General features: G+C 36.7%; 1 protein-coding gene across 1 annotated transcript; it reads right to left on the reverse strand.

Moving 5' to 3' along the window:
* Positions 1-3,499: 3,499 nt before the first annotated feature.
* Positions 3,500-5,612, reverse strand: LOC134475012 (zinc finger protein 491-like). The gene has a single exon (XM_063244380.1). It carries the CDS (start codon positions 5,421-5,423, stop codon positions 4,512-4,514), a length of 912 nt encoding a protein of 303 aa, XP_063100450.1. The 5' UTR covers positions 5,424-5,612; the 3' UTR covers positions 3,500-4,511.
* Between the last annotated feature and the right edge of the window lie 13,978 nt (positions 5,613-19,590).

The following is a 19,590-nucleotide window of genomic DNA, read 5'->3' on the forward strand; positions in this document are numbered from 1 at the left end:
ATCTTTGATAAATGGGCCAAACATGTTCACTGGAAGAATGACATTCTGTTTAATAAATGGTGGTGAAAAACTGGCTCTCCATATGCCTAAAACTAAAACTAGACCCATGCCTATCACCATGTACTAAAATAAAATCTAAATGGATCAAAGATCTAAATATTAAAACAGAAACACTCAATCTATTGGAATACAAATTGGGAAAAACCTTGAAAACTAGGAGTAGGTAGAGAATTGATGAACAGGACTCAAACCGCATGGGAAATGCTTCCCAGAATCAATCATTGGGATCACCTCTTATTAAAAAGTTTCTGCAAATCAATAGAAATCTCCAGTATAGTGAAAAGAAAACCCACAAACTGGGAAAATGTCTTAGTGAACTGCCCCTCAGACAGAGGACTTCTATCTAAAACAGATGAAGCATTTTAAAAAATGAGACCGCCAAAATTCAAAAACCCAATCCAAAAATGAGCATCTGAGATGAATAAACAATTTTGAGATGAAGAAATACAAATGACAAATAAATACATGAAAAAATGTTCACCATCAATGGTCATTAGAGAAATGCAAATTAAAACCACATTGAAATTTCATCTCACTCCTGAAAGAATAGCCAAGATCAAGAAAACCACAAACAACAAATGTTGGAGACGCTGTTGGGAAAAAGGAACTCTTCTGCACTGTTTGTGGGAGTGTAGACTGGTGCAACCATTGTGGACATCAGTCTGGAGATTTCTCAGAAAGCTGGGACTGGCAGCACCTTTTGACCCAGCTCTTCCACTTCTAGGTGTATTCACCGAGGAACTGAAAGCATCATTCCACAGTGATATATGTGCACCCATTTTTATAGCAGCACAATTTATAACAGCCAGATCTTGGAAACAACCTAAGTGTCCATCAACTGAGGAATGGATAAAAAAGTTATGGTGTTTTTATACAATGGAGTACTACTCAGCTATAAAGAATGATCACATTGACATATAAATAAATGGATGCAGATTGAGACCATACTAATAAGTGAAATAAATCAAACTCACATGTATAAATACGAAATATATTCCCTAGTATAAGAAATGATAATACATAGAAGTATGTGGTAATCATGATACCAAATCATATTGGTTTGAATCCATATAATGTTTTCACTCATTAAGTGCAAAGGTTTTACCCTGGGTTTTTTGATTTTATATCGGTGATAGTACGAATAGCTATTCTGAAGAAAATAACACATCATAAAAGCTAGTGCTGATTTAATATTCTCTTCTTTGGAACTCCCATCAAGCTGTTGTACATGTTTCCACTGGTTTTAACATGTTGTATCTTAATATATTTTACTGTATGTGATAGTATAAATAAAATTTTTCACAGGCAAAGAGATAATATAGAAATCATTGTTCATTTTCTGTTAATTGGCTCTAAATACCCTGTAATTTTTTCATTCTCTTGAATGGCTTCTCACTGTCTTGATATGATTGATTGTATAGTATACGAAGTTATACTCAAACAATTCAAGGAAAGAGGCACTATGGTGACTACTATTATGTTAGATTATCTGGTGATGAAACAAAATGGTGCTTTAATTGTTCAGTTCTGACCTGTGTTGTTCTATTACAATGTCTCTTCTATCTCGATCTCCACCCTTTTTAAAAAAATTCTATTTTTTTAAAGGAAAACTAGATTAAAAAATAGAGGGATATATTATAGTAACTTTTTTGTTTTCCTATTAACCTGATTTTTAACCCCAGTATTGCTCTCCCCATCTTGTTCTGCCTGATTTTACTATATTCTATTTTGTTTGATAGTATCAAGTTTGAGGGTATAGGCAACCACGATGTAGGAGATAAGATTTACTATGATGCCCATTATGGTTTGACTATTATCCTCTTTTGAAATCCAATAAGGTCTTCAGTGTAGATTTTATTGGTCTTGTTCTGTACTGTGTTGATCAATTCTATTATACCTGATGATATAGCAATTCTTTTTAAAAATAGCAAAAGGCACAATGGTAAACATTTTTGATCAGCTGATATTCTATTTTTGCGTCAAGTACTATGCCCATCATTATGTTCTAACCAACTCTGGTTTGTTAACTCACTTGAGGTTTTATTCTCTTCAAAAAAAGGATTAAGAAATACGGGAGTAAAAAAACCTCAAAAGTGTAATTGTTATTGTGAAGAAGAGAGGAAAGGAAGGTGGTCTAAGAGATATAAGTGCCTGTTTAAGTGTGTAGGGAGAAAAACATATTACTGAGCTTTGTTGGATCATTGAACGGAACTCTCTGCAATCACACTGTAGGAATGTTCACTTTATATGCTTTAATTTTATAATTTGAACAACTGTTTCTAAGAAGACAATATGTAACCTATTAACTAGGGATTTCTTACTGTATTTTTTCTTGAAATTCTGCATGATTTGTACCCTTTACTGCTTTGTTTTTTTATGTTCTTTTTTTCTCTTTAAAAAAATTAAACTGGAATTTATATCTTTTATTTATTTTTTGGTACTGGGGATCAAACTGATTACTTTACACTTGTCAGGCAGGAACTTAAGCCACTGAGCTAAATCCCCAGCCACCCAATATATATCTTTCACATCTTCTCATCTTCAGAGAAGTGGCCTCTACTCTTGGACTTGATGCCAGCAAGCATAAAAAATGTGAATAAAATCAGTCAAGGCCAAATAACATTCAAACAAACCAGCTTCCAATAAGATCAGTCATAGTAAGACAATGTAAGTAATACAGGGTTTCAGTTTTAGTTAATAGGAAATTAAGGACAGGGTCCATCATGGTATAACCTGCTATTTTTGGGTTACATCTCTGTGCCCTCAAATCTATTATGAGTAGACAGACCAGAACAAAATATAATCAAAATAAACAAAGCAACAGAACTACTATAGCTTTTAAATCCTGATACACTTTTAACAATGTCCTCTGCCCTCTTTTTTTAGGCAATTCCTCACCTTTCTCCTTCTCAGGATACTATTATTCACTGTTCAGAGTATATTAGTTTAGTCTCTTATGTTCAGTTTCAGCATACATAAAAATAAAGACATCTACTACGAAGAGAATGAGACACATTATGGTAATCATCAACTTCCCCAAAATCAGTCTTGAAGATCAAAAAAGCCTGCATCATCCTGTAATTATTTGATTAGTTCAATAATGTTAAGTATATATTCAATGCTTGTGAAGATGGGAACAACTATTTGGAAAAAAACTAGAGACAGTAAGATAGACAATGAACATCTCAGTGGACTTGCTTTGAAACCTGTGTTTCCTTAACTTGGTTCCTTATGAACTGTTCTGTTTTGTTTTGTCATGTTTAATCTGACGATCTTTAAGATAAAAAACAAGTTTGTAGAACATATAAGCATATTAATAACTTTTTGTTGGATCACTGAGGTAAAATGTTCGCAGTGTGATTATTTGAGTATCACATTCTATGCTTAATTTTGTAACTTGAACAATTACTTCTAAGATGACAATATGTAACTAATCAACTAGTGATTTCTTATTGTTTATTTTTCAGAAATTCTGTATTATTTCTACACTTTTTGGTTTTTTTTTAAATAAAAATAATTCACCAAAAATATAAAATTAAGTTTTAAAGACAAAATATTAAGTACATAGACACTATCCATACTTGAAAGTGAAAAGCCCATTTCATTTACCATGTTTAATTACAAGATGCCATGTTGAAGCACAAAGACACATTAAAAAATCTAAAGAGGTATAAGTGATTAACTGAAAACCATACAAAATGTGTACTTGAGTAGAGCTCCACTTCAGATTTGTTGTTTCTGGAAAATTTGTGAAGACATATTGACATCAAACTTCTGTATTGATTATTTCTTCAGGTCTTCTTAGAACTTTTAAAGTAAACTTAGATCTAAACTGTCTGAAGAGTGCTGCTTTTTCTATGTATTTAACAATAAACATGGATTGCCATATTTCTCACACTGTTAATACACATAGGATCTAGTGAGCTCTTTCAGATATGTAACAGTGATCAGGTGTGCTGAGAGTATTCCCATAACATATAGGATTTATCTCTTGTGTGATTTTCTTCGTGTATTTCACTTACAATCTGGCTGCTGAAAATGTCTCCACTTGCTTACGTAGCCATCCCAGTGTGAATTGTTTCATGTGTTTTGCAATGACTGTATGTGTTAAAAGCTTTGCCACATTGTTATGTGCATAGGGTTTCTCACCAGTGTGGAGTCATTGATGTCTTTTACAAAATCCATGTGTGGTGAAAGCTTTCCCACATTCTTCACATAAACAGGGTTTCTCAACAGTGTAAATTTTTTTCATTTATTGGACAATGAGCATTTCTGCTGAAACCTTTCCCAAATTCATTACATATATAAGATTTATGCCCAGTGTGAAGATTTTCATGCATTATGCAATATGTACTTGTGCTCAAAAAATTCTCATGATGTTTATATACACTGGTTTTAACTTGAGTGTGAACTTTCATGTTACTTACAATGTCCATGTTGGGTAAAAGCTTTCATATATAGGCTTTACATATATAGGGTTTCTCTCCAGTGTGAATTCTTTCATGTTGCTTACAATGTCTATGTTGGGTAAAAGTTTTCCCACATTTCTTACATACATATGGTTTCTGGTCAGTGTGAATTCTTTCATGTTCCTTACACTGTCGATGTGTGTTAAAAGCTTTCCCACATTGCTTACATACATAGGGTTTCTCTCCAGTGTGAATTCTTTCATGTTCCTTACAATATCTATGTGTGGTAAAAGCTTTCCCACATTGCTTACATACATAGGGTTTCTCTCCAGTGTGAAACCTTTCATGTCTTTTACAATCTGCCTGTGTGTTAAAAGCTTTCCCACATTGCTTACATACATAGGGTTTCTCTCCAGTGTGAATTCTTTCATGTCGCTTACAATGTCTATGTCGGGTAAAAGCTTTCCCACATTGCTTACATACATATGGTTTCTCACCAGTGTGAATTCTTTCATGTTCCTTACACTGTCTGTATCTGTTAAAACCTTTCCCACATTGCTTACATACATAGGGTTTCTCTCCAGTGTGAATTCTTTCATGCTTCTTAAAATATCCCCGTGTGTTAAAAGCTTTCCCACATTGCTTACATACATATGGTTTCTCTCCAGTGTGAATTATTTCATGTTGCTTACAATTTCCATAATGGGTAAAACCTTTCCCACATTGCTTACATACATATGGTCTCTCTCCAGTGTGAATTCTTACATGAACCTTGCAACATGCACGTGTTTTAAAAGCTTTCCCACATTGCTCACATACATATGGTTTCTCTCCAGTGTGAATTCTTTCATGTTGCTCACAAGCTCCATGATGGGTAAAACCTTTCCCACATTGCTTACATACATAGGGTTTCTCTCCAGTGTGAATTCTTTCATGTTTCCTAAAGCTCCCCATGTGTTAAAAGCTTTCCCACATTGCTTATATATATATGGTTTCTCTCCAGTGTGAATTCTTTCATGCTTCTTAAAATATCCCTGTGTGTTAAAAGCTTTCCCACATTGCTTACATACATAGGGTTTCTCTCCAGTGTGAATTCTTTCATGTTCCTTACAATGTCCATGTCGGGTAAAAGCTTTCCCACATTGCTTACATACATATGGTTTCACTCCAGTGTGAATTGTTTCATGTTGCTTACAATGTCCAGATTTGATGAACCCTTTTCCACATTGCTGACGTACATAGGATTCCTGTCCACTGCAATATTTTTCATGGATCTGAACATTGTGGTGTGTTTCTGCTTCTTTCACATTCACATTACCTTCTTCAGTACAAAGGAATACTTCTTTACACTGATTCCAAGATGTATGTCCATAGGATTGCCCTAGCTTGTCATTTCTGTAAAAAAAAAAATCACATATCAGATTGATAACCATATTACTAAGTTTTTATTGGAGATTTGAACAAAATTTTTTTGCAGTCTCACTGTTTGAATCCCCACTTCATATGTTTCACTTTTGTATTTCATTATTTCTATGAGCAGCATATGTAATCATTGTCTTTAGATTTCTTACTGTTTATTTTCACTTTGAAAGTGGTATCATTTCTACTTATTTTGTTCTTTTTTTTTAGTTTTTCCTCACATTAAATAAAAAAATAAGAAACATTCACAGTGAAATGGGTCTCAGTTTAATGACTGCATTAATGTCAACTTCTGTTTTTAATGCCTGCTAAGAAATTCTGACCATGAAATAACAGAATGGCCTTGTAAGACATGTTGAAAACAACCATTCCCAAAAGAATGCTACACATTTGGAAATCTTAAAATTTGATACCTTTTGAAATGCAGAATCCTTATCTTGACTTTGGGCATGGGTACATATGTGTATCACATACAGATCATTATGATATGTTTGCCCATCACAATCTCCCTTCTGTCCTTAACCTGTAGTTCCCTTTTCCATATGGTCAGTCTTACTTTTCTCTATTAACTCTTTCATTTCATTCCACAATTTATATTTTGGTTTCTCATCTAAAAGAAACCCTGTGAACTTTTAGGTTTTATAGCTGAACTATTTCACCAAATTGATGGGACAAAAAACCACCTATTTCTTATGGCAAATGACATTATATTATTTATTTTTTGACATTATATAACACATTTTTTTCTTTTCCATGCTGGGAATGAACGACAACTATTAGCATAAAATCTATAGCTTTTTAAATCTGTTTTAAGACATTTTCGCTGATCATTAAGCTGTGAAGTTTGAACTTGAATTTGCCATTCTGCAAAATCTGATTCCTTGTGTGCTGGATTTACAGGTATGCACAATCACAGAGAGTCTATTAACATTTTCCTTCTCCACAAATCCAGTGATAGATAGCTAAGCTTCTTCAAGGCCTGATCTAGTATAACTTGATTTGCTTTGTATATGAGCAAGCATGTATTGCTATTTTAAGTGCATTTTGAATTTTTAAAATATATCCAGAACAAGTATGAGGGGATCAATTTCTAGAGACAACTGCACACTGATATTCAGAATGAGTGCACTTAACATTCCACCAGCCTTCTAAGAATTTTAGTCAAAATGGCTGATTCTTTAGAGGATGGCTTGGAAACACAAGAACTCCATTTTATTTCAAATTCTATTGCAATCTTAGCAATTTTTAGATGATGAATGTGTTGTATTCACATGTATATATGGGTAGAAAAACTGAAGGGAGAATGTTATAACTCAAAGTGTATGCCTTTCATAAACATCTATATGCAATGTCATACATTTTCTTGATTTAATCCACTCATTATACATACCCTAGCTTATACATCTTCAGAGAATATTACTGACATTAAATTGAATATTGCCTCATTTCTTTGGCGGCATTTTTCTGCTGACTCACTAATTACTCAGGAACATTCCTTCTTCTTATGAGTGCAAATTACCTTAAGTATCTCCAGTAAATTTTGCATTCTTTTTCAGCTTCCTGGATATCCCCAAGTCCTCCTGAATTGTAGACATAGAAATACCAGTGCTCATTAGAATAATACATACAAATTAATAGATTTTGTTTAGAGTTATGATATAATGTGTCCAGGTCTGAGCTATTTTTAAAAATATTTTCACATTGTTTTTAATGAAACAGCACTGATGCGTGACATACAACATTCTGAAAGCATGAGTAACAAAAGTATTTTGTCCTTACCTATTACAGTCATGTTCCTAAAGGTTTCGCCCATCACATCTCTGTAGAGCTTCTTTTGGGATGGACTCAGCAAAGTCCACTCCTCATTGCTGAAGTTCACGACCACATCCTCAAAGGTCACTACCTCCTAAAGGATCGATCATACATATATTTCTCACATGAATATTGAGACACCAGGTTTGGGATATCTTAAATTCTCTCCTACAAATCTGAATCAAAAGCAAAGTGTGGTGATATGTATCTATAATTCCAGCACTCAAAATGCTGAGGCAGGATTGTTTCAGTGAGTTCAGGGCAATTCTAGCCTCCATAGGGTGTTCAAATCCAGCTGATATACATATAGAAAGCTTGTCTCAATAAAACAAAACAAAACTAAACAAATACAACCAAACAAAACAGCTGAATGAAGACTGATTTCTTCAAATTTAAATCATGTCTTGGTCATTAATTTTGTGTATATACACATTTTTGAAAACAGCAAATTTGATGATAGATTGCAACTCACTGCTAATGTAAGAGTGAAATAGGAGCACTGATTCTTGTGCTGAGTCACTGCAATAGTCCCTGTGTTCTGTCTCTAATGCAGAGCTCACAGTGAAAAGCCTGTAGGACCAGCATCCACAAAGCACAGAGGCAGATAAATATCCCATCAATCAACTGTGAAGCCAAGCAAGCACCACTTCTCCCTGGTAAGCAGTGGTGGTCTGGCAGAATGTGGCCCTTCCAGGGGGAGAACCAGCAGCAGCTCCTGAGACCCACACCATGTGGGATCTTAGGATGCTGTGAAACCAAACAACTGGCCTGTCTCCCTACTAAGCAGTAGTGAACCTACAGATGCACGGCCTAGAATCAAACATCCCACTTCCCTACCCCTCTTCTCCTGTCATCCCCCCCCCCGCCCGTTAGCAAATGGGAAACAGAAATCTGAGAGTCTCCTGGGAAGCAGACCATAACAAATAAGGGGGATTTCCTTCTAGTATCTCTTTGAAGGCAAATATATTTGTTGCTGTTTTGCTCTATTCTGAGTAATGGTATTGCTCTATTCAATATTCTGTTTTGATAAGTACTATAATGTTCTGTATTTCATCTCATTTTGAGATACGTGTTTGAAAGAACAACTATTGGGACTGGGGATTTAGCTCAGCGGCATAAGCACCTGCCTTGCAAGCAGACAGTCGTGGGTTCGATCCCCGGTACCGATAAAAAGGAAAAAGACAAAAAAAAAAAAAAAAAAGAACAACTATTATAAAGATAATAAAGTATACTGTGATACCTATTACTGTTATCGCAGTAACCAGTTGTGAAGTTGTGTACCATTTTCACTGTATGATCTTAGTTGGCCTTATTCTGCCTTGTTCTGTTGTATTTTACCACTTTCAAAATTTAAAAAAAGAAAAAAAATCTCATCAATCACTTTGATAGGCTGCAGATAATGTCTCTTCAAATCTCATTTAGGCCAGTGAAAACTTTGTTCTTAATATACTTCAGCAGCATTTTGAAACATGACTTTGGTTTCATAGAACAAAACATAAATAACATCCAATACGGTACACAAATAATAACTCAAATGTTAGTGAAAAATGCTGTTTTTAAAAAATAAGTATATATAATGGAACGAGGCCCAAGCTGTAATTTATAGCTCACTGTCACCAAGCGTTGACTTTCAATTCACATATAAGAAATATGTCCTGTGAGGCTGGTGAAGGACTTCTTCCTTGAATTTGGGGATATCCTAAGTTACAGAGCTGTCTAACATAGAGAAACCCTGACTGTGACACCCCACAGACAAAGTGAAACTTAAAAAGAGACTGCATAAGACACCTTTGGTTTGCTTTTAAAAATTATAGCCATACAATATGGAAAAATTCCAACAGTATTCACACTTTCTGAGAAACAATGTGGATATCTGCCATACAGCAAAGAAAACACTTGCATAGTTCCATTGCAGAGCATTTCCATATTTAAACTGTCTATGAACAACCAAGCCACTAAATCAGCTCTTAATTCAGAGATCACACACCTATTCCTTTCCACTCAGAAGGATATCACGTGTATATGTCAATGCAAATGCCTAAATTTCAGCATTTTTTAATGAGAATTTAACAGGTAGCCCTTTCAGGAATTTGTCCTTCACAAATTTTTACCCCGTCCTTGATAACACTTTCACATTTGCTTCATTATTCTCAGACTTCAAAACTCTATGGCTGATCTCACAAACCTAGTCTGTGAGCAAGGGCGCCACCTAAATAATTAAGTATGTTCAGAAATTATTTTGCACTGATCTGTATAATACACAGGAGTTCATGAGTTGTTTGGGAAGCCTTTTTCCACTGAGGCACACTACTACACATCTCTGAATTCTCAGGACCTTTGCCACTACCTGTCATGAGGATGGAAATATGAGAACATACTATAAATTGAGGAGATCGCTACAAATACAAAAAAGCCCAAGTTTAAGTTGAGCCATTGTGGCTATGAGGCCCTGCATTACAGACATTAATAAACTTTGGACATTCCAGATCTGCTACTATGAGGAAAGAGAACAGAGACCTAGCTCATTACTGCTCTACAAGCTACAAAAACATCATAGTCAGGGTCTTCTCAAGCTCCTTCCAATGCCTAAGATTGTGGAGTTACCAGGCCAGCAGTGAATTTCAAAGATGATACTTGAGTCTGCTGCTGTCATAGTGAAGCCAGGGTTCTGGGGACCCCAAATCACCCTTGCCAACAGCAAGAGGCAAAAGGGACAGTGAATGACCCATGGACAATGCTGGAGGACCTCAGGAGCTGAAGCTAACTAAATACCTGAGGCTCCAGACACCGGAATTACTTCTAAATACTTGTAACTGGTTTCACCGCATCCACCCTATCTCTGGGCTTCCATCCACAACCTTACCATTCCATGGCTCCAGGATCTCTCAGGTTCTTTGCTAATCAGGCCACAGGACATCAAAAGTACTAAATGAGATGCAGCAAGCGTTTTCCTACCAGTATCCTACTCAGAAAAGGTAAATCATGCTGAGACACTGGAAGAGACAAAAGTCACAGCCAGCAATGGCCTGAAAATTGGACACTTCATATAGCCTGCCCCTTCATCACTGATTGACTCCTGCTCTACTGCTCTCCTTCTGAGTCAAGAACCAACAGGGAAAGGAATCCCTCCCCACAAGAGAGGATCTCAAATGATAGACTGTAGTGCAGAGACTTCTGGAGCTGCCATTCTTCTACAGTGGTGAGCTCAGCTTGACCAGAGGAGTGTTTGTACTGAAGAGCTTTACCTCAATCTTTTAATTTTCAAATCCATTTTATTTCAATGAAAAAAGAACACATCAACTAAAATTAAATTTCAAAACATGTCAATCGGGGGTAACACTTGAATATACATTGCACACTGTAATCCCCAGATCATTCACCCAGAGCACAAGACATCTGTAATCAATTATCCAAACAGTACTGTTACAGGCACCTGAGTTATTTAAATAGTATTGGCATAAGGCAGGGCTAGGTCCTCCAAGGAGTCCATGCAGGAGACGAGATACCGTGCAAATATGGGGAAGACTGACACCTCATGCTACGGGCCAAGTCTCAAGACAAATGATAAGCAAATTTATCCATATCCTAAAGACTGATAGTCTAAATAGTGCCTTAGCACTCTGAGGAGGTCAGGAGTCACCATTCAAAGAAAAGTATGCTTATTCTAAGGACTGACATTTTAAATATCTCCTATCATCCTGATGAACTCAGGTGTCACCCTCCCAAAACCCTAAGGGAAAAGTCACTGCTGCCTAAGAATGCCTGCTTCCTATGTGACTCCCTTCCCCTTTGTTCCCAATTTAATCAACTTTTACATGAACTTATAATCTTATTGGCTACCATAGCTCTGTCCCATCTTATACCCATCTGCATTGTGAGTTCCGATTTTTCCCCACCTTAAACTCATCTTACCACATGATTTTACTCTACAAAGTTCCCTAGAAAGACAGTGTTTGGCATCCCTCTCAGGACCCCTTCTCTCTCTCAGGTGGCTTTCTTTCTCTCAAAAAGTATATATGGATATATATCATTAAATTGAAAACATGATTATCACACTTTTGCTACCTAGCACCAGCCAACATTTTCAACTTTCAAGTATGTGGGAAAACAAAAAATAAAACCAACTCAGAAAATAGCAATCCCATAAGGGACAGTGTATCATTCACTGTAATACCCATGTTATCTGCAGGTATTTCATAGGCCACAAAAGAAACTTTGAGCCTATGAAATACCAAGTATCAGTTTCCATAAATGTGTTCATAGCACTACATCATTGACAATTGTGATTTTTTTTTCTGTATGAGGGATTGAACTCGTGACCTTGTGCTCTCCAGGAAGCTCCTTGTATCCTTGAGTTCAATCTCCAGACCCAACTACTTTAGATACTAAATATGACTATTAACAATGTTTAATTTGCCATTGACATATTTAGTTATAAATTTTGTAAATCTACATTTTCACAAATGAAATTATTTTCTTTCCTTGCAGTTTAAATTACTTTTTTTTAAGGTACCAGCCATCAAAGCTACAACCTAGCACTTTCCAGGCAGGTGTTTCTGCCTCCTAAGATAAATCCCTGGCCTGTATTAATGAATATTTCACTTTATTCATTCAAATAGAACTGTGATTTTAGCAAAGGATATCAATGTAGAGAGAAATTGATATACAATGAGAGAGGAACTGAAACCTCAAATAGTTAATGCAAAAAACTAAATACAACAATCACTGCTACAGGCACAGCTGAAGAAAGCCAGACCTTAAGGTGAAGATGAAGTGACCAGGTCTGCATGGTCCTGAAGAGAAAAACAAGAGCTTGAAATGTACTACAGTTACCACCACCTCCTCCAGGAAGTTCAGATGGGCATCAATTACCATACTCAATGACCAGAACAACTGGACTACTGTTCCCACAAAATGCCTTGGCTCTTTCCACATACCTTTTCTGGCTGACTTGTTCCCCTGTTGAATATTATTCGTTAAGCAGCTATAAGCTTATAGGTTGATTGTAGTCTGAGACCCACACTGTACTCACATTGTGACTTTCCTATGTAAATGACCCCAGATAATAGGTCTGGGCCAAAAACCCGAAGACCACTCCTGAAAATTCAGGGCTATTCTTCTTTCTTTTTTTCTAAGAAAATTTTTGAACTTCTTTTGATTTATGACTTCATTTCTCAATGTTGTGAGCCATTAAACTTGCTGCATGTGATATCAAACAGGGCAGGATTATATTTCTCTTATCTCAATTTAAATATGAAATGTCTGCTAAAGGCATTGTTCCAAAGCCAGAATTTCAGGCTGCTTGTTTGCCCTGAGTTTAACGTTTCCATGAGCTTTTAGAAGTCCTCAGTCTAGTGAACTGCAAATGTATTGGACGAAGGAGGTCACTATTGTCCTGTAGCACAATAGGTGCCATTCCTAAGTCTGTGTTAGTCCCTGCCTCCTGGATGACACTACATGGACTTCTTTCCTCTGCAACATCATTCAATAATTCCCATTTTACATAACTCAAATTTCACTCAGCTCTATTATTGTTTGTTTTTAATAATTTTTCTGTCTACTTGGTTGCTTTTTTTTTTTTTCATTTTAGTTTTTGATTTAAAGACGTAGTCTCACTTTGGAGTTCTGGGAAGCCTTGCACTCAATATGTAGGTTAGGCTGTCTTTGAATATATGGCCATTCTCCTGTTTCAGTTTCTTCATTGCTGGGGAAAAGAGGTGGGCATTATAGCACATGGTGTTTGTCTTTTTTCTCTTCTCCTTTTCACTACTATTCTTTCATTTCAGGGGCACTGTTATTTAATCCTGAGGTTTGCTTGTGTCAGTAAGGTTTCTGCAGCTTGAGGTGATTTTGTGAACAATAATATAGGAAGCCAAGCAACCCAATTGAGAAATGTGAAATTTCATTAGCTGCTCTCAGCACCACTTGTATACAGAACCCCAACCCCTATTTCAGGATCTAAACAAGAGGCTCTGAACTGGAAAGTTACAGATGTTTTAAAAGATAGAATCACCAAAAGATAGTTGGAAATCATTTAGCTAGAATCTTATAATAATTTTTGGATGACAACTGTATTGTGCTTCCTTTGTTGAGCAGGATAATTTTTTTCTTTGTGTACAGCTCATTTTGCTTTTCTCCTGGGACTTATACCCTGAGTGATTTTCCATTTTTCTGAGTGAAATACAGTGCACTAGTTAAATGCAAAGCTCAAGATGGCATCTATTAAGCCCACCTACAACACAGCTAAGTTACAAGCCTCAATATTTTCTACGGTAAAAACACACAGATCTATAATCCCAGCACTCAAGAGGCTGAGACAGGAATGCTGCTTTGAGGTTAGGGCAATTTTCTGCTCCATAAACGCTTCAAATCTAGCTGATATACATAGAGAAAACGTCTCAATAAAACAAAACTAAACTACACAAATAAAATCAAACAAAAGAGCTGAATGGAGAGTGATTTCTTCAAATTTTATTCCACATCTTGGGGATTAATTTTTGTATATATACATTTTTTGAGACAGCAAATTTGATGCTATATTGCAACTCACAGCTAATGTAACAGCCAAATAGGAGCACTGATTCTTATGGTGAGTCACTGCAAGAGTCCCTGTGCACTGCCTCTACAGCAGAGCTCATAGTGAGAGCCTACAGGACCAGCATCCATAAAGCACACAGGCAGACAAATATCTCATGAATCACTTTTATGTACTAACAGTAATATCTCTTCAAATCTCATTTAGGCTACTGAGTCCTTTGTTCTTAATATACTTAAGCAGTATTTTGATATTTAAATTTGGTTTCATAGAACAAAACATAAATAACATCAAATATGATACATAAATAATAACTCAAATGTTCATGGAAAACTGATGTATGTAAAAAATGTATAAACAATGAAACCAGGTACAAGTTTCAAATTATAGCTCAGTGTCACCAACTGATCACTCTCCATTCAGATATAAGAAATATATCTTGGGAGGCTGATGCAGGAGAACTTCCTTGAGTTTGGGGCTAGCCTAAGTTACAGAGCTGTCTGAAATATAGAAACCCTGACTGAGACACCCCACAGATAATGTGAAACTTGAAAAGTGACTGCATACGACACCTTTGGTTTGCTTGAAAAATTATATCCATACAATATAGAAAAATTCCACAATATTCAACATTTCTGAGGAACAATATTAATATCATACATAGTATGCAGAAAACACTTTCAGAGCGGGGTATTTGGCTCAGCAGCATGAACACCTACCTAGCAAGCTTGAGATAATGAGTTCAATCCCTGTTACAAAAAAATTTCAAATTTTGCCTTCATGACACTGGATCATAATTAGAGATAATCAAAATTATATCTCAAGTGAAGAACAAAGAATTCATGGGTTGACAAGGATGTAGAATACTGATTCTTACCAGAGCTAGTGTTTTTCACCTCAAGGAAGAAATCATAAACCAACTTTAACTTCATGCTTACCCTAGAACTACCTGACTTTCGGCCGTGCCTGGCCATCGGTCTGCAGAGGAGGAGCTGGGCAGATCTGGGGTGCACTCACCGGCCTCTCTGCGTGTCTGGAGGACTCTGGATATCTCCGCCCAGACTGCTGGAGTTCCCCAGGCTTCCAGGTGCAGTGAAGGGGAGAGGTGGGTTTGAGGCTTCCACATCAGCCTCCCCATTCCCGTTACACTTGGAGAATTGCTGAGCTCCTGACGGGTGGGAGGGCCCACAATATCAGCCTAGCCCAGCCTGTTTAGCTGCCGCGCCTGGCCATCGGTCGGCAGAGGAGGAGCTGGGCAGATCTGGGGTGCTCTCACCGGCCTCTCTGCATGTCTGGAGGACTCTGGATATCTCCACCCAGACTGCTGGAGTTCCCCCAGGCTTCCAGGTGCAGTGAAGGGGAGAGGTGGGTTTGAGGCTTCCACATCAGCCTCCCCATTCCGGTTACACTTGGAGAATTGCTGAGCTCCTGACAGGTGGGAGGGCCCACAATATCAGCCTAGCCCAGCCTGTTTAGCTGCCGCACCTGGCCATCGGTATGCAGAGGAGGAGCTGGGCAGATCTGGGGTGCCTGCATCGGCCTCTCCATGTGTCTGGAGGACTGTGGATATCTCTGCAACCAGGGAGGGTCCACAGGTGCCTGAGGCACTGCGGCCTGTGGTGAGTACCCTAACCTGGCTGCAACTGAAGAACTGTGGAGCTTCCAAGGGGCAGGTGGGCCCAAAGTGTCCCTGAGGCCCAGCTTGTCTGGAACTGCGGAGTTCTGAGCAGGCAGAGGAGGGCCATTGGTTCTACAGGCCCAATGGCTTGGGGTAGCATGGTGCCAGAGTCTCAGTAGCTCCAAACATAGAAGGGGATTTTCAACAGATCCTGAGGAAGCTTTCAAATAACACTTGAAACACAGAAATATAGGAAAATGACAAAACGAAAGACCAAATTACAACCTCAAACCTGCAGGCCATCTCAAGAAACCCTAGGAGCAATGTATGTAGAAGAAAATATATCCCATCCACCTCATATATTGGACACAATAGCCACTGAAATTGACAAGCAACTCCAGGAAGCTTTAAAGAAATTCAAACTCGAAATAATCTCCCAGATAAAAGAAGAAATGATAAAAGAATTGAAAGAGATTCTAAATATATCTAAAGAAAACACAGATAAAAATTGGAGGAACTAAACAAAAAGATAGAATCCCTAGATGAGCAATATAAGAAACAAACAGAATACATAATGAAGATGCACAGAGATATACAGGAAATAAAAAACTCCACTGAAAGTTGTAAAAACCACCTTAATGAAAGTGAAGATAGAATTTCAGGCCTTGAAGACAGGATTGCAGCTAGTGAACAGGAAAGGAAAGATCTTTTGAAAATAACAAGGAATCAGGAAACAACAATTCAACAACTGCAAGACAATGCAAAGAAGAATAACATAAGAATGATAGGGATTAATGAAAGAGAGGGAGACAACATGAAGGAGGTCAGGAGGATATTTAGAGAAGTAATAGCTGAAAATTTCCCAAGCATGAGATCAGAAACCGATACCAGGATAGGTGAAGCATATAGAACTCCAAACAGTCATAACCAAAATAAAACTACACCCAGACATATAATAATCACCATCCCAGAAATCCAACACAAGAATATATTATTAAAAACTGTCAGAGAGAAAAGACAGATCACTTATAAAGGAAAACCTATCAGAATCACAGCAGACTTCTCAGCACAAACAATAAAGTCAAGAAGAGCATGGAGTGAAGTATTCCAGATCCTAAAGCAAAATGATTTCCAACCAAGACTGATATATCCTGCAAAACTATCATTCAAAATAGATGGTGCAATACGATACTTCCATGACAAAGAACAGCTGAAGAACTTCATGAACACCAAACCAACCCTGCAAAAAATATTGAAAGACAGTTTAGATACACAAAGGAAAAAACCACTAAGCAAAGCAAATAATTAAACAGAACAGAAAGATAAAGATGCAACAGTAGAGAGATAACATTCTTACAATTAACCAGCATTTAACAGTAATAACCATTAATGTAAATGGTCTCAATGCACCAATCAAAAGAAACAGACTAGCAGAATGGATCAAGAAACAAAATCCAACCATATGCTGTTTACAGGAAACCCATCTAACCCAGAAGGATACTCACAGACTGAAAGTCAAAGGATGGAAAACAATTCTTCATGCAGCAGGAATCCAAAAAAAAGGCAGGAGTAGCCATTCTGTTTGCAGACAACGTGAACTTTAAACCAACAATGACCATAAAGGACAAAGAAGGTCACTACATACTCGTAAGGGGAAAACTCCAAGAGGAAGAGATAACTATCTTAAATATATACGTACCAAACTCCAGAGCACCCAGTTATATAAAACAATTATTAACAGAAATGAAAACTCAAATTATCAGTAACACAATTGTAACAGGACACCTTAATACACCACTGACACCAAGGGACAGACTATCCAGACAGAAAATGAGCAAAGAAATAACAGAACTGAATCACACCTGTGAACAAATGGGTTTGATAGACATATACAGAATGTTCCACCCAACAACATCAGAATACACATTCTTCTCAGCAGTACATGGATCATTTTCTAAAATAGACCATATATTAGCTCGCAGAACATATTTAAGCAAATGCAAAAGAGTTGAAATCATCCCTTGCATATTTTCAGATCATAGCGCTCTTAAATTAGAAATTAATGATAAAAGATACTGAAAAAATTCCGCAAACACATGGAAACTAAATAACACACTCTTGAGTATTCAGTGGGTCACAGAAGAAATTAAAGAAGAAATTAAACAATACCTAAAAGAAAATGAAAATGCAGATACAACTTACCGGAATCTGTGGGATGCAATGAAAGCCGTCCTGAGAGGAAAATTTATTGCACTGAGTTCCCACATCAGGAATACAGAACGAATACAAATAAATAACTTGATGCTACACCTCAAACAGCTAGAAAAAGAAGAGCAAGTCAAGCCCAAAGCCAAAAGAGGAGAGGAAATTATAAAAATCAGAGCAGAAATCAATGCAATAGAGACTAAGAAAACAATCCAAAGAATCAACGAATCAAAGAGTTGGTTCTTTGAAAGAATAAATAAAATCGATAAGCCCCTAGCCAACCTTATTAAAAAAAGGAAAGAAAAAGCTCAAATTCATGCAATAAGAAATGAAAAAGGAGAAATCACTACAGACCCAATAGAAATACAGAGTATCATCAACACCTATTTCAAAAACCTCTACTCTCAAAAGTTTGATAACACAGAACAAATAGACAGATTCTTAGAAGCATATGAAGTGCCAAAGCTAGATCAAGAGGATATAAAACTGTTGAATAACCCAATCTCTGCTAATGAAATTGAAAATGTAATTAAGTCCTTACCCACCAAGAAGAGCCCAGGCCCAGATGGATTCACTGCAGAATTCTACAAGAAATATAAAGAAGACCTAATGCCGACACTCCTCAAACTATTCAATGAAATTGAAAGGGAAGCAATCCTTCCTAAGTCATTCCTGGAAGCAAATATCACTCTAGTACCAAAACCTGAGAAAGACCCAACTAAAAAAGAGAACTATAGACCGATCTCCCTAATGAACACAGATGCAAAAATCCTCAATAAAATATTGGCAAATAGGATCCAGCCAATCATCAAGAAGATTATATACCATGACCAAGTGGGATTCATCCCAGGAATGCAAGGATGGTTCAACATACGCAAATCAATAAATGTAATCCACCATATCAATAAAGCCAAAAATAAGAATCACATGATCATTTCTATAGATGCAGAAAAAGCCTTCGATAAGGTCCAACACTTATTCATGATAAGAACTTTACAGAAAATTGGAATAAATGGTCTTTACCTCAATATAATAAAGGCCATTTATGACAAACCAACAGCCAGCATCATACTAAATGGCCAAAAATTGAAAGCCTTTACTTTAAAATCGGGCACAAGACAAGGATGTCCTTTATCACCACTCCTATTTAATATAGTACTGGAAGTACTAGCCAGAGCAATTAGGGAAGAAAGAGAAATAAAAGGGGTAAAGATAGGAAAAGAAGAAGTTAAATTATCATTGTTTGCAGATGACATGATACTCTACATAGAAGACCCGCTAAACTCCATTGAAATACTCTTAGATACAATAAATAAATTCAGTAATGTGGCTGGATACAAAATCAATACTCAGAAATCAATAGCATTCTGATACATGAACAATAAAATTACAGAGAGGGAAATAAAGAGAAACTGGAGTATTCACATTAGCAAGCAAAAAAATGAAATATTTAGGAATTACTCTTATGAAAGAAGTGAAAGACTTATACAGTGAAAATTATAATACACTGAAAAAGGAAATTGAAGATGATC

The sequence above is a fragment of the Cavia porcellus genome, unplaced genomic scaffold (assembly GCF_034190915.1).
Source record: "Cavia porcellus strain 051 isolate PalLab524CR breed Dunkin Hartley unplaced genomic scaffold, mCavPor4.1 scaffold_50, whole genome shotgun sequence".
Classification (NCBI taxonomy): domain Eukaryota; kingdom Metazoa; phylum Chordata; class Mammalia; order Rodentia; family Caviidae; genus Cavia; species Cavia porcellus.

Excerpts from the sequence above, each read along its gene's own strand:
- LOC134475012 (XM_063244380.1), bottom strand. The coding sequence starts at position 5,423 with ATGGGGAGCTTTAGGAAACATGAAAGAATTCACACTGGAGAGAAACCC.